At 34.6% G+C, this 17151-nt stretch overlaps 1 protein-coding gene across 1 annotated transcript in view; it reads right to left on the bottom strand.

Annotated features, from left to right (window-relative positions):
- Positions 1-5497: 5497 nt before the first annotated feature.
- The window catches only part of LOC145663603 (uncharacterized), a 177523-nt gene continuing 165869 nt past the window's right edge, over positions 5498-17151 (bottom strand). The window contains exon 5 of the mRNA XM_081729712.1: positions 5498-8535. Coding sequence (XP_081585838.1) covers positions 8457-8535 — 79 coding nt within the window. The 3' untranslated portion in view covers positions 5498-8456. The remainder of the gene's footprint in view (positions 8536-17151) is intronic.

Raw genomic sequence — 17151 nt, 5'->3', positions numbered from 1 at the left:
GTGTGTGTGTGTGTGTGTGGATGCTATGTGGACAGTTTGAAAAAAAAAATCATTAATTAGCATTTATAAAAAATTGGGTATTAGTTTATATTTTTAAAATTGTGAGTAACTTGTGCTCAATATGTTTAGTAATACTTAACGCAGTGGATGCATTTTCAATAGAACCGTAATCTTACAAACGGATGTCCAGTACCAGGAACAATGGGCGAAGTTGTCAGCTGGTACGTATTACAGTAATCTTTGAACCGTCGTTAGGACGCATTGCGAATTTTGGTTGGTTTTGGAGGTAAATCCAATTGAATTAATTACCTGAATTTTTTCAGCTTGCTATATATATATTTTTGTTATTAATTTCTTTTTTCCTTGATAAAAGGAAATAAGTAGTTTAACAAGTAAGATCGCAGCACCTAAAATTCATTTTGAAATTTACTTATTTGACTCTTGGGTTCAAATATGATTGTATTGGCTCGGAAGGTAACTGCTTAATATGTATTTTCTAAGTGTAATCTGATAAAAGTGAAGATATGTTTCAAATAGTAACTTCAATCTTGTAAGCAGAATGCATTTTGACTTAAAATATTCGAGAGTCCAGATAATATTTCAACAACTTTTAAGAACATCTTCAGGGCTAGCCTAGAATAGGATAAATATATGTTAATTTTACGCAGTGGTTTGCCCCTTTAAAAAAAAAAGTGCCGATACTCACCGTGTATGTTATTGTAGACTTTTTGCTAAGGTCAAAGTAAAGTGCAATCTGTTGATCTATTTAAAGCATATAATATTTTTAAATAAAAAAAAAGGAATCTTTTCTAAATACAAAAATTAAAAAAGAAAAAAAAACATAACGCAATATTTTAATAAATTTAGAAAAAAGATACAGTAATATATACCGTTGGTTACTAGCAGAAAACAACACCGATTTTGGGTTCAATTAATGTACAAAAGGTTCGGGACAGGCCATGGTGCCCAACGGGATATGTGGAAGAAAGGCGGCAGTTACTACAGGTAGTGCAGACAGTACCACACCCCGGCCGCCGTTACCTTCCAGGTTTCTCTGTATACCCGTTTATCACAGGTTGGATAAACCCTGAAGCCGCCTTCAAACGAGAGTAGAATAGGAAATAAATCTGTCTTCATTGGATACCGAACCCGGGCCGTCTATTTGGTAGGTAAATACCATACTTTACACCACTGCGATAAATTAATGTGTAGAAGCTCTAATACTATGAATAAAAAGTAAAAACTTCTTATATAACGAATTGCTCTGTTCGAACCTTCAATGCATTGCACATTATAAGTCACGGCTTCACAACCTGGGGTTCGAAATTTCTAGTGAGGGGTCACTAAGGGAGGTGGAAAGGATAAATGTAACTAGATTCTAGTAGTAGATCTTTTTTTTTTTTTTTTTAATTATTTCGATTTTGTTATTTTGATAGACTTATTTTGATGTCCATTCTTATTGTGGAATGCAGTGAAACATATTAAAGTAAATTGCAAACTATTAAAAGAATCATTTAATAACAATTGGAATAAACGAGGAATGAAACTGGTGAAAAACACGTCTTAAAATACAAGGAAAATACAAAAACTGCACATTAAATTACAATTCAAAATGAAGGTTACACACACAACTGTAAACGATAAACAGCAGAATGAAAAAGCTTATTACAAAGCGAAAATTTCTTATCTGGGTTGCTAGCAAGAGGATGTGATGAAAAGGGGTCGTGATATGAAATAGGTTCAGAAAGTTTGCTGCAGAAAATACTTAATTAAAAACTGTAATTGGTACGTACATATAACTGTTTTCAGTTTGCCCAACAATTAGTCAAAACCTTATGCCGTTTTGATGCAAGTATTCAATAACTAGGTTAATGCACAATATGGATAGAAATGATAGGAAGGCCTTCGTTTTTTGAAGCAATTAAAATTGAAATAATATAGGTTTTTATGAAAGTTGCAATTAAATGGTCACAATAGAGCACCTGATAGCGCAAGTAGTGACATCTATTAGCAGGTTGCACAGACTGAGACGTTTGACTTTTTTCTTTTTAGGATTTATCTTAAAATCAACCTAATACTTCTCCCATCATTGTTAGGATTTGGAGGTAACGGGAAAACATAAGTTGTTGAAACAGCCAGATTTTCACTTTACCAACATTTAAAGCAAGAAGTATTCTCCTAAAAATGATGTTTGTACCAAGTGTCACTAATAACCTTATCTTACTGAAGTTTACTCAATTATCTTTGTACTATTAAGCAATTAAGTAAATGGAATTTACACCCCAAATGAATTAAAGTTATGAAATAATATTGGAACTGAAGGATAAGAATCATAATTACAACTAAAATTAAATTACAACATTTAATTCTTTGACACCATTGAAGGTAGCGCCATGTTATGATCTATTAACATGTTTTCAAACTTCAAAATTTTGTCATGGTAAAATGAAGAGAAAAGTTCTTTTTATTATTTATTTTTAATGTATGTATTAAATAGAAAACAGTACAATATATCTAAAACGAGGTATTTATTGTACTAATGTAATTAATATGAGATCCGTGAATTTTTTTCGTATTTAATGCAATATAAGGGAAAATATTGTGGCCATAGCAGGATTAACAAAACTTGAATTTTGCAGTAAAAATATCTTCCTTCGTAATTCAGATATATATTCCTGAGTAGTAGTAAATTATGAATGTTGATGAAGATCGTACAAGTACACAGCAAAAAACGAGGTGTTAAAATAACACAAATACCGCAAAAATTGTGTTAAAATATCACTTTAGCGTGTTACTTGTGTGTTAATTTAACACCAAGAACATCACCTTCCGAGCATATCAGAAATAACTATCAACTGGCATTGAGAATTTGCATGGATTTTATTGTTTGCTATGAACAAAGCTTTAGGCAGTATATTTGGCATTTATGCCAAGTAACGAATAACGTACTGTGTTTTCTATAATCTGCCACGAAAATAGTTTTGTAAGCCTTTAAATTGTTTGACATTACATGAGTAGCAGTTCTGCCATCTGTTGATCTTATCTCCTAACACAAAATGACTACCACTTTAGCGTGTTACTTGGGTGTTAATTTAACACCTCATTTTTTGCTGTCTACAATAATGACAATTTAGCGTTTTGATTCAGTACATTTAGACTGTTCATTTTTAATGCGTTAACAGGGAACAATGGTAAAAGTGTAATAATTAGTTTTCTGTTAATTATACGCTTTAAAATCTACAGGTATGCATTCATTTTAGTTTTGAAAATTTTCGAAGGAAGTGCTAGCATCTAACCTGAAAGATTGTGTAATATAGGTGTATATTATGATTTCTTTGTGTATATTATTTTGTGTGTGAGACTTCATAAATATTACTAAATATCTGAAAAAATATTATTATCTTATTTTTCTGTATGTAAATTATTATTGTAATATTCTAAGTTTTATTTTATATTGTGTGAGTTTTTAAATGCAAATCACTATTTTTTTCAATGGTAGTATTTATTGCTTTAATACTATAACTTGTATATTCTCTGTTGTAATTAATGATCTCAACAGTGTGTCTTAAAAATAGTAAAAAATAGCAATTAAAGATCCATCTTAGCCGTACAATTGAGTTCGTTTTTATCGTTACCTTATATTATTATAATGAAATTTATCAAAGGCTTGCAGAGATATTGCCTAAGAGAAAAGGGAAGTGGTTAATTGCATGTTGAAGTACGAAATTTGCATTGCTAACTAATACACACACTCCAGCCAAAACATAACCATTGAACGAAGTCATTGTGTTGAAGTAAGAGGAACGGTTGACAGCAGAACTGCTCGCCAGACGTGACAAGGATCTCACTCAATCAGTCAGTGTGCCAGCCAAAACATAACCATTGAACGAAGTCATTGTGTTGAAGTAAGAGGAACGGTTGACAGCAGAACTGCTCGCCAGACGTGACAAGGATCTCACTCAATCAGTCAGTGTGAAGCTTGTGCATACAATGGGAACGCGCATCTCGGAAACAGCGTGACTTGTCGGGTGTTTGCAAGCTGCGTGGATAGTGTCTTGCAAGGGGAAAAAGACGTGAAATCAGCACCAAAACACAAGAAGTGTGATGGCCATGCCTTATCAAACGGACGTAGTTGATTGTCGAGGTTGGTATAACACGATAGATCGTAAATTGTAGACTTTAATAATGAACATAGCACGAGTGTATCCGAATACACAACTGTTATTTACAGTATAGGCCTCCACAGCCAACGTCCCACATGTGTATCAATCGCACGGCATTGTCGATTACGACTGGAATGGGCATGTGCTCATTGTCATCGAATCTCCGAGCAATGGCAACGTTACATGATCCAATAAATCACTATGTATCTTCATCACATCCATGGCCAGGCCAGAATCTGTCGTCCTGTAGGGAAACCGCTGCTCGAGATGTGCACAGTGAGAGCACGACAGGCCGATTGTGGCTCCATTATGATTTGGGGAACCTTCACATGGTTATTCATGGGCCGGGTAGTGCGTGTGGAGGACACTGTGACGGCTATTGGCAGGCCATTGCTTCTGTTTGTGTGTGCAGATGTGTTGCTTCATGCCTCCAACCACCTACCAAGGCCTCATTGTTTTTTTGCCAAACCTCACTGTTTCTGTCCTGCAAACTAAAAGTGGACATACCAGCTAGGCAGTCATAATATTTTGACTGGTCAGTGAGTATACAAGTTAATGTGACATTGTGTTCCTTCGATGAGCTAAATATAATCATATAATCGAGATGTAGTCCATTATAGCTGTGTAGGTTGACAGACGAACCGAATGAAAAAGGTTCACCTGATTGTAATAAAAGTCTCCCCTCGTTTCAAAATAAAACTCATTCCGTCCCGTTGTTATGATTTATCTTCATACGCCACACTATACAGCACACTAAATCTGGATATGCTCTCGATGCCTGTGATTTAGTTTTGCTTTCTAGGGTATCTTTCAACCAGTAAAGACGACCGAAACAATCGAACGTAGAGCCATATGCATCAAATGCGAGTGTGCTTGTATTCAGCTGATCGAAAGCTCTACACTATAATGGCAGTCATGTTGTATTGTAATTAGTTACAATAAATGGAACTTTCGTGGTACTTGTTTTATACTTTAAATATTGGATTTTCATACCGATCCAGAGTAAAGAGTAATCAAGATAAAGGCAGCGTAGATAGGTAACGGGATTATGTAGTAAGTAATCAAAATCAAAAGCTTCCTAAAAGTTTCCACGAACATGGTTTAGCACGGAGATACCCACAGAAGTCACATTTAGTGATAATCCGAAATCAACAAAACATATTTAAATTCTAGAAATGGCAACATTTGATCTCGACAAATAGAAATGACAGCCATTTTTTTTTTTTTTTTTGGTATTAATACTACTTGTTTCAAAATATGGCACTTACATCTTTACTATTACTTTTTGCGTTTTAAATTTTAAGAAAAAACTAGAAAGGAGTAAAAAACTAAAAGTACGAAATATTGCAGCAGATTATAAATTAAATACACATTCCAAGTAAAAAACTATTTTATTTTTTAGACAATGAAGATATTCAGGTATTGTAAGAAAAGACAATTCTTTTTTTAATATCAGCTTTCTTTATTGCAATTAAAATTATGCAATATTGATATTAATTAATTCTCAATTATAATACTTGTAACAGGTACTACGTTTTATAATTTTGAAAGCAACTGTGAAAGGTCTAGTAAAGACAAGGATTATTTTATTATTACTTTTAGCAAATAGAATCTAAAAAACGTTATGTTAGAATGAAGTCGTACGTGCTGGCAATCATACCAATAGGAAATTGTGTTCGACCCCATTCTATTTCTGATCTTACCTTCGTTTACCCTACCATTCCCGTAGTGATTAAACCTTAACCATTGAGAGTGGAGACAGCTGCTGTAACTTTTTTGACTACACTAAGGTAAATTGACTTACTTATAGCATAGTATTTGTATTCCATTGAACAAGAAATATTTCGTAAATCATGAATACATTAGTAGGGCGACTATACGTCCCGTTTTGACCGGGACAATCCCGTTTTAGGGGTGTGTCCCGGCCGTCCCGTCAGTAGATGGAAAAGTAGTATTTGTCCCATTTTATGCAAGTGGAGGAAGTAAATAACAAACCCAATACCTTTAATCCTTGTAAAGGTATTAATAATAATAGAGAGGCAAGAATTGAACTGAAATTCCGTACATTAAACATGATCTATAGTTCGCAGTACTGCTCAAAAGGCAGCAGAGGTTTTAGCAGTTGCTTGATTGTTGAACAATCAAAATCTATGTTATTGGTGCGGTAAATGTTATAGAGAACTGCAATGGATCTTATGAAAGACTAGTGAAGAATAAATCTATTCTCAAGAAGATAGGTTGTTCTGAGCAATGCTTCCTTTCAAGAGTCAACTTCTAATCCAATGCAATATCAAGGATTCGAGCTAGGGCAAAGGAGCAAATGCAGGCAGTATCATGTCCTACTAAATTGTTACTTAAATGCTGTTTATATTGTATAGCTTATATATTGTTATATTGAAATATAAATTAATTAGGTATTGCAACAGTAAACAGGTACTAATTTACGCACTGACCTATTTTTCATTTCATGATTTTTAGAAAGCCGGAACCTGTCCCGTTTTCAGCTGAAAATTTTATGGTGACCCTATACATTAGTGAAAATCATTATCAAGCAAATGAAAAGAGGTAACTGGTGAATAGTAAGTAGCAGCTTCTAAGGAGGTCACATTTGTAAAAATTACAATTTACTGCAAACCAAAGGCCCAGCATACCTTCAGGGCCTTGTTTCATAAAAGATTCGAGTATTGTAATACTAGTGCAGAACTTTTTACTATAGTTGTATCATAAAATTAAAACTGAACTTGTCAAATTTTAGTCACTTTACATGTGCTTCTGTTTCATTACTTTGACGACTTGAAAAAAAATTAGTAATAATAAATTCATTACGTTTATTCATCTCTACAGATAGAAGCAAACCGTAAATGTATTTAATTCACACCAATGCCTTCATCACTCGGATGTAAAAGTGAAAAGGAAACGGTTTCAATTTAAGGTAAATTTTCAGGTAAATATGCAAATTAGCAATTAAATCAAAATCAATAGTGCTCCTATTACGAGTTCGATTCCCGGTGAAAATTCAGCCAAGTTTAACTTACATAGCATGACCATGAAACGGAAAAAAAATAAATTTTGGACAAGGGAAGTACCCTATCGATACTATATCACTTAATTGATTTCTACTGCTAATTTAAATGGTATTTTTGTTGATTGGCTTCAATAATATATTAGTAATTGTAAGATTTCTTTCTTTCATTTCTGCAAGATTCGTATCACATTGGCCTATTGCTTTTCATAAAAGTATTAGTTGTGCTTGATCTTTTAAGAGTTACAGCTCCAACTTCTCATGTGCTTTACAGTTAAATACCTAATAAACCTTATTTACGAATGGAAAAGTCCTAAGCAATTATCAAAACAAATACCAAGCGGCTGATCGAAATCCCGATGGTAGAAATGTATTAATAAACATGACCCTATTGTTACCCTCCTCGCTGGAACTTCCCCGTGGCTATATGGTTAGCGTACACGCATTTGGAGCGAAAGATCCAGGTTCGATTCCCAGTAGGAGCTCGTAGTTCGAATGCCACGTTAAACTGTACGTTCATGTCTCGTATAGCTTCGTTTGCTCAAAGAAACACTAAACTCTAATCCACCACCACCACAACCCAGTAGTTAAGACGAAACTGTACAAACTTTGCCCACAGAATTTCTACAGAAACAAGCTATCACAAATCAAGATGCATACCAAGCATTGGTTCAGATTGCTTTTCTTTGTAACTTTTTTCCTACAATGTTCATTTTACGTTTTACGGAGTAAATAATTAAATTTGGAGTTTTTCTCATAAATTTAGAGAGTAAAAGTCGGACTTAGGGAACATTTGGGAAGAAAACAAATTTTAGGAGAAATTCTGTGGACGTGTTTTTGTATATCAAATTATTTTTATCTCCCATTTTGAGCCGAAGATTGTGGAGTCAATTAATTCATCCCAGACTTACATTATTATAATCCTCGAGTGTTTACAGATCTCGTTTTCACAACACAATTTATAGTTGAAAAACTATTTTAAAATTTAATTTTGAGGTACAACGAAGGGTGAAACTTTCAGTTGGCATCATTGTGAACTACAAAATTGAATGAGTTCTCAAATATAACACAACTAAATACAGTATTCCAAAATATAATGTCTAAAACACTCTTGTATGAGAGGACTTGTGGCGATTACTGACTCTTGACTGACTGCTGGTCTATTGCAATGTACATAATAGGACAATTGTTTATCATTTTTCCTTATCTGTTATCTCTTATTATTTCGAACAATGTGAGGTTGTAGATACGAAACACATCACTATGAGTAGTTATCCGTAAGATCTATAGTTAAAGAAATCTTCCACTGCTGCAGTTGGATCTTTCTGATGGTAGAGATTTAGAAGAAAACTGAAAAGAGAAAAAAAGAAACATTTATGTTTTAAGTTACGCAGATTATTTTTCTATATTAATTCCAATATAACTCATTTTACTTATATTATATCTGCAACAAAGAACCCAGAGACGCTTTTTGACGGATAATAAAATTTGAAATTAATTTGGGAATTGGGTATAGTCGTTTAGGTTTAAAGACAACTCCTTTGAAAAGAAAAAGAAATTTCCGGATTGCAAAACGCACCAAGGTATAGAGTGTATAAAACATTACAAATTTTATAGTAGGATATATGGGAAGCTGTCACTCATTGCCGGAATTTTTTTAGGTACCTTATTATATTTTAGGTTCAGGTGGGGCGGATTCCAATGTATAATGTACCCTGCCAACTTTGGCGCTGCTATTTTGTTTACTTCTTGTCGTATTTTTAATAGTGAGCAGTATATATCTTAAATAAAACTCGTATATCACAAATGAAACCTAATTATATAGATGGTTGTAGGTGTACCGAAGGTGGTTGTTTGGAGCAGTGAATATTCTAACCGGGGTTACATGCACAGGACCGACACTGCGCACGACCGAAACGGCATAGGATCGAAAGCAGTTACCTGCCTACGATCGAAATAATAAAATATACATTATCTTATCGTCACGCAATATTAAGTAACAATTATTTTCTTGAAGATGTATAGGAGAGACCCGTCATACGGCCGAAACGGCGTACGACCGACATTCTATAAGGTCAGCACTTTCGAATTAACATACCCATCACCCGCATCTTGAATTTGGGGATATAAAAAATTGAGATAAATAATTCTAATACGCGTAGTTGATTAAAGTTTTTGATACTGATAAAATAATAACATTTTTATGATACATTTACAGTGTTATAAATTTTTATGCATGCCAAGTTATAGTACAGTATATGTAACTACAATTTAAAATCAGTCGGCGTAGCAATTCCATCTAGAAATTTTGAACTTTTGAGAGAAGCAATCCTTGTTTGCTTTACGACCTAGTGTGAATTATAAACAGTGTTTTATTCTAACATTTTAACAGAAGATTCTACTTTTAAAAAATTAATCGATATATATATATATATATATATATATATATATATATATATATATATATATATATATATATACTACAAAAATAAGTTTACATATTGGGTTCCTGTCTGTTTCGTCGATTCCTGTTTCGCCAAATGCTTTAAGTTACAAAATTATAGCACAAATGGACAGTCAGCCATCTTCAGTGAAACAGGAAATCCTGTTAAGCCGTAAACGAGTTAAAAGGGAATTTACGTACAGAAAAGGATTTTCCCCATCTAAATCTTCATTTTCCCATGGTTAATTTGTGCAATGTTGCCAATGTTAAGCTACACTCCACTTAAATGTTGTCCAGAATATTTTTCCTTTCCAAAGAAACTTCTGAACTAAGTGTGCTACTTCCTGATTCTCATCTCTTATTAACTGTCAAACAGAAGCATATAATTAAAGTTGTAAGCAGTTTAACTTGCAGGAAAACCCATATTCCAAACAAGGAACCTTTCCTTCATTATTTGGTGGAAACATTGATAGAAGCCGTCGACACGTTTTCTCCGTAAGTATTGTATTACCGATACAACCTTTCTATTTTTCTACATCTTCCTTATATAGACTAAGTGTATTTTATTTGAACATATTTAAGTTATAATTGTTGCTGACATGTGAGTGGAACTTTCATGATCCCAGTAGCGAGAATGATTTATTTGTAACTTAGTTTCTGATGTTTGAATCTTAATTTTTGATTTATTATTATAGGTAATTCGACTATTACTGGAATCCGCAAATAAAGTAAGTTAATTAACAAATAAAAGTCAAAGCACTGGGACTTACTATTGAACAAAATCTCTCTTAGGGCAGAAAATGACAGTCTGTTAAGAATCTCTCCCTTACATTTAAAATTGCTGTTTATGTCGTAGAGACTTCTCATCAGAATAGCACAAATGCATTTGAGTGCTTAAGAAAATGTTATGGAGTATTTGCATAAAGTATGACAGTTCTAATAAGCTTCATAAATGTTTATGTCGTATGTTTATAAGATTTTTCAATGTAATTTTGTTTTCTAGATCCATATGGAATCATTTCGAGTTGAGTTGATTTTGAGTTTAACGTCCCTTTCAGCAATGAGGCTATATGAGATGAGACGTACTGATTAACGTGGAATCCGAACCACATGAGCTCCCGCCGGGAATCGAACCCAGGTCTCCCACGCCAAAGGCGCGTACACTAACCGCTTAGCCACGAAGGAGCTCGGAATCATTTCGAGAACGAAAGTAAGTGAACAAATAATACTGTTGAAGGATGGCATTCGAAGATGAGGAGGAAGTCAATTACTGATCATGCAAATATATTCAGGTTTATTAGCTTGATGCAACAGTAACAAGCAGAAAACAATGCATTAAGTCCATGAAGTTTGAAGTTAGAAAATGTCCTGTCACAAAAGATGAAAAGAAAAAGGAAGCTTATAAACGAACGCACTGAAGTACTCAAGTACTTCGTAATGGTCACATTGACTCGAACCGCTATGTTGATGCTGTAGTACACTGCATACATTTAGAGCATTAAATGATTAGTAATTGTGATCACAAATAATTTTACTTTTCTCAGTTTACTCTGCAATTTACTCGTACACATTTATTTTAATGTCTTTGTATTCGTTTATTTAAACATCACTTTTGCTTACATACAATGTGTTCGTAGTTGTAGAACTTTTTTTTCTTTCTTTCAATTTATATGGCACGGTTTCTTGACTACTATAACGGACAACCTACACCTTTTACTTTAGTTTTATTTTGTAATAATAATAATAATAATAATAATAATAATAATAATAATAATAATAATAATAATAATAATAATAATGTCACTTGCTGCTGTTTGGATCATTTGTTTTTCCTTTTCCTAGTAACAACTATTACTGGTAACCTCGCACTGCACAACGTCACGTTCAACGTCATTTCCGTTTGAGCATGTTCATAACCTGAAACAGAGTATAGTCAGTGTTTGTACTTTTAGGGAAACTTCTCTAATCTAAGGGAATAGGTAAATTTAGCAAAAAGGGAATTTGTCGATAAAGGGTGGAAATCCAGGGAAATTCTTGTGCTGACTGACTGACAAATAGTTTTGTATGTGTAAAGTAACATAATTTACACCTATTGTTGGCTGATGTATTTGTGTGCTTTTTTTTTTTTTTTTTGTTTAAGAAGCAAAGGAAAAGTTATAAAAATAAAAGCAAAAGCAAATAATAAAACAAATGTAGTTGGCATTTCCTATATTAATATTATCACATAATTTCTGTCATAAGAATTAGACACTCAACAATATAGGTTTTGTGGTGGACAAACACCGTGTGCGTGGCTTTCCTCGGGGTTCTTCCATTTCCTCCCACTTTCTTCATTCCACCACTTCATTTATTTCTCATCATCACCGTCTCCTTTAGCCTAGCCGACATAAACGTGGGACGTAAAACTTAAGAGATTCATTTTTCAACAAACTAAGGAAATTTTGATAAGAAAAGGGAAAATTTTTGTCAGTCATGGGAAATTTTTTTGAGGAAACTTACGAACACTGACACGGGATGTACATGAACCTGAACCCAGAAAGTGGGGGTGATGTATATATTTCCTGAAAACTTGGGTCAAGGTAACATCAAAACCGGTTACCAAAATTGAGATGATCTCAAGCATTCCGCCTGAGGGCAGCACGTTACTCATTTTTATTAACATCTTTAAGCGTGTCCATAAAGTCCGTTGCAACCCCGAAAAATGTGAAACGGTGGGACAAATATGAAAACAGAAAAACATGTCTTTCATCATTTCAAAAGTATAACGTATCGAAGTAAAATAAATTGTCCCAGGGTCCCAGATGGGGTCCAACTCAAAATTTTTAAATGGAAAGGGGGGAGTCAACTTGCATATTGTATGAAAGTTGGTGTTAAATAAAAGAAGATAAATCAAGTCGCGAGTCTCTACGATAAGCCTGTGCAAAATAGTGGTAGGTCAAAATATCAACACAATCTTCACTGCAAAGTCTATGGCCACTCGTATGAATCTAAAACGGTGGAATAAGTGTAGAAACAAAAACAAGGATATGTTGTTATTTCAAAAGTATAATGATTCAAAGTAAAAATGTTCCAGGGTCCCTCGCAGTGTCCCAGATGGGGTCCAACTCAAAATGTTGAAATGGAAAGGGGTTCTAGTTGAATATCGTATGAAAGCTTATGTTAAGTGAAAGAAGAGAGTATAAGTCTCGACTCTTGATGAAAAAGTTTATTGCCACTCCTATTAATCTGAAGTGGTGAGACAAGTGTAAAAACAAAACAAAACAAAACAAAGACTAGAATGTATCAAAGGAAATGACTTATACTATTTTGCAATGCTTATCGACAGTCGAGACTTGTTCAATGCCCAATTCTATATCATTTAACATGAGCTCTCACTTTATGTGCTTATTCACATCCCTTGGCACTTGAAACTTTTGAGTTGGACCCCGTCTGGAATCCTGCAGTTGAAACTACGATATTTCTTTTTTCCTTTGATACATTCTAGGTTTTTTTTTTTTTCCTCATACACCTATCTCACGTTCCAGATTAATAGGAGTGGCAATAGACTTTTTCATCAAGAGTCGAGACTTGTTTCCTCTTCTTTCATTTAACATAAGCTTTCATACTATACTCAATTTGAATCCCTTCCTATTTCAACATTTTGAGTTTGACCCCATTTGGGACCCTGGAACATTTTTTTACTTTGAATCATTATACTTTTGAAATAATGACATTCGTGTTTTTGTGTCTACACCTATTTCACCGTTTCAGATACATACGAGTGGCCATCGACTTTGCAATGAAGATTATGTTATTTTGACCCACCACTATTTTGCACAGGCTTATCGTAGAGAGTCGCGACTTGATTTATCTTCTTTTAACACCAACTTTCATACGATGTGCAAGTTGACCCCCTTTCCATTTAAAAATTTTGAGTTGGACCCCGTTTGGGACCCTGGGGCAATTTATTTTATTTTGATAAGTTGTACGTTTGAAATGATGAACGATATGTTTTTCTGTTTTCATATCTGTTTCACCGTTTCAGATTTTTTGGGTTGCAACGGACTTTAAGACATTAGTATCAAGTTGGCCCCACCACTTTTGGACGGAAAAAATAAATAATGCTATTCGTTTGTGCTACGTTAGTGCTGGTTAGTGCCCAAATTTCAGCGCTTGTGCAATCAAAAGAACATAGTTATGAACGATCTAAATTTCGGGGCCAACTTGACGTCAAGTTGGCCCCACTTTTTCCGTAATTGAGATAGAATGGATTTTCTAACGTCAAAAGTTTGTGCTACGTTAGTGCTACTTAGTGCCCAAATTTGAGTGTTAGTACTCTTCAAATAACGCCGTTATAACGAATTACTTAGCGTCAAGTTGGTCCCGCCTTTTTTCTTAATTGAGATAGAATGGATTTCTAACGTCAAACGTTAGTGCTACGTCAGTGCTGGTTAGTGTCTAAATTTCACCATTAGTGCTCTTCAAATAACGCCGTTAATTAGCGTCAAGTTGGCCCCGCTTTTTACCCCTAATTGAGATAGAATGGATTTTCTAATACCAAACGTTAGTGCTACGTTAGTGCTGGTTAGTGCCTAAATTTCACTTTTAGTGCTCTTTAAATAACGCCGTTATAACCCATGTAATTAGCGCCAAGTTGGCCCCGCTTTTTTCACTAATTGAGATAGAATGGATTTTCTAAAGCTAAACGTTTGTGCTACGTTAGTGCTGGTTAGTGCCCAAATTTCGCCGTTAATGCTGTTCAAATAACGCCGATATATTGAAATTAATTAGCGTCAAGTTGGCCCCGCTTTTTTCCCTAATTGAGAGAGTATTGATTTTCTAGTGCCAAACGTTAGTGTTGGTTAGTGCCCAAATTTGAGCGTTAGTGCTATTCAATTAACGCCGTTATAACGAATTAATTAGCGTCAAGTTGGCCCAGCCTTTCCCCCTAATTGAGATAGAATCGATTTTCTAATGCTAAACGTTAGTGCTTCGTTAGTGTTGGTTAGTGTCCTAATTTTGCGGTTAGTTCTCTTCAAATAACGCCGTTATAATGAAAGTTATTAGCGTCAAGTTGGCCACGCCTTTTTCCCTAATTGAGATAGAATGGATTTTCTAAAGCTAAACGTTTGTGCTATGTTAGTGCTGGTTAGTGCCTAAATTTCGCCATTAGTGCTCTTGAAATAACGCCGTTATAACGAAATTAATTAGCGTCAAGTTGGTCCCACTTTTTTCACTAATTGAGATAGAATGGATTTTCTAAAGCCAAACGTTTGTGCTACGTTAGTGCTGGATAGTGCCCAAATTTGAGCGTTAGTGCTGTTCAAATAACGCCGTTATAACGAAATTATTTAGTGTCGTGTTGGCCCCGCATTTTTCTTAATTGAGGCAGAATTTTATATTTCATGCTATTAGTTTGTGCTTGATCGTTGCTTCTTGGTCGTGCTTCAATTTGTACGTTAGTGGTGTTGAAATTACACGACCATGAAGTTTGCGTCTCCACTTAACGCATTAACGACAACATTAGTGTCAATTATTATTGCATTGTTAGCGCTACTTAGTGCAGCAACCTCTAACGTTAATGTTTCGTTAGTGTACATGCTATAAGTAAAAAAAACTTTAGGGTTCCAAATTAGCGCTGGACCCCACTTTAAGGACTAACGAAATAATTAGTGCCATTCATTAGTGCATCCTCAGTGCTTCTTACTGTAGTAACAACTAACGTTAGTATTTCATTAGTGTAGGTTTTAGAGCCAAAGCAATTATCCTCGCTGATCTCTCCACACTATGCATTAATAAAAAAAATCGTGCCATTTGTTTGTGCATCGATAGTGCTTTTAGAAAATACTAATAGTTTCGTAAATGCTTTACTATTCGTGTAGATATAGCCAATTATATGTCACGAAACTCCCTTGAGAAATACATGGGGAATATTTCATTGCGTGAAATTCCCGGCAAATTCAAAAGCACTAATGACTTCTTCTAGTGCAATCGTTAGTGCCTCTTAGTGCACCATCCTCTAACGTTTGTTCTTCATCAGTGTTGATGCAACAAGTGGAAAACCTTTGTGGTCAGCGTGATCTTGATCCCTACTTTAAGCACTAACGAAGAAATTAGTGCTTTTCGTCAGTGCATCGTTAGTGCTTCTGGAAAACACTGATTGTTTTGTGAATGCTTCACTATTAGTGTAGATATAGCAAATTATAAGTTCCAGAACTCCCATATACAATGCATGGAGAATTTTCTCATTGCGTCAAATTCCCGCCAAATTCAAAAGCACTAATGATATCTTTTATTGTAATCGTTAGTGCATCATTAGTGCTTCTTAGTGAACCAACCAATAACGTTAGTGCTTTTTCAGTGTAGATGCTACAACTAAAAACCTTTGGGGAGCTAAGTTCACGCTGCCTCTACTTCAAGCAGTAACTAAAAATCATTGCCTTCATTGGTGCAAAGTTATTGTTTCTTAGTAACGTTATTGCTTGCGCGAACCAATGATGTTAGTGCTTCATTAGTGTATTCTCGAGAACCAAACCAATGATAGGGAATAATTACTCTATAAGCCCCAATTTAAGCACTAACGAAAAAAATAGTGGAATTTCTTAGTGCATCGTTAGTGCTTCTAAAAACGCTAATAGTTTCGTTACTACTTCGTTATTGTTGTAGATATTGCCATTTATGTCACGAATCTCCCAAAAGAAAAGCACGTTAATTTTTCCACTGCTCAAATTCTCGCCAAGTTCAAAAGCGGTAATGATCTCTTCTAGTGCAATCATTAGTGCATCGTTAGTGGTTGCTAGTGCACCAAGTCCGAACATTAGAGCTTCTCATCGTGAATGTTTTTGTAGGGAAGAGCTAGCGTGTAGTTAGCATTCCCTGAGTTTTATTTTATAGCGTCCATACTGTTGAAGCACGAATGTTGGGAGTTCTGCAATAAGACCTATTAACGAAGTAGTAACCATTACAATACACGTGCTCATTAATGCTTTTAAATTTGGCCTTAATTTTACAAAATAAAAAATGCTACGTCCGTAAAGTTAGCCCCGCAGGGTTCTCAAATGCTACTAAAATCTTTTACATATTTAGAGCTTCTTTAGTGCACACTAGTGCACTAAACACTTACCTTAGTACCATGGTACTTTAAAAGTTATTAATGAATAACTCGGGCAGTTCTAAGTTTAGATTTTTCAACTTTCGCACAGTTTTATAGTAATTGTGTCACAAAAGTGGAACTAACGCCAGCGGTTACTGTATTGTTAGAGCCCTATGAAACAGTAAGCCCTAAGGCTAGTGCTAGCATAATTTAGGAGTTATAAGGGCATAACTCAGGACTCACTCAGGATAAAATTTAAGTTCATCGAATTTTACAATAATTGTCTCGCAAAGGTAGAATAAACGTCGAATTTTTGTGCATCGTTAGTATTCCAAAATGTTCTAACGGTAATGCTATTTAAGCTCTAAAGTTAGTGCTATCATAGTTTAGGAGTTACTGATGAATAACTCGTGCGGGGCTAACTTTAGATCTTTCAGTTTTTGTAGAATTT

This window comes from Thermobia domestica, chromosome 11 (assembly GCF_964235325.1).
Source record: "Thermobia domestica chromosome 11, izTheDome1.hap1.1, whole genome shotgun sequence".
NCBI classification, from domain to species: Eukaryota; Metazoa; Arthropoda; class Insecta; order Zygentoma; family Lepismatidae; genus Thermobia; species Thermobia domestica.
The sequence above is the reverse complement of the archived record's forward strand: the minus strand, read 5'-3'. Positions and strand labels throughout refer to the sequence as shown.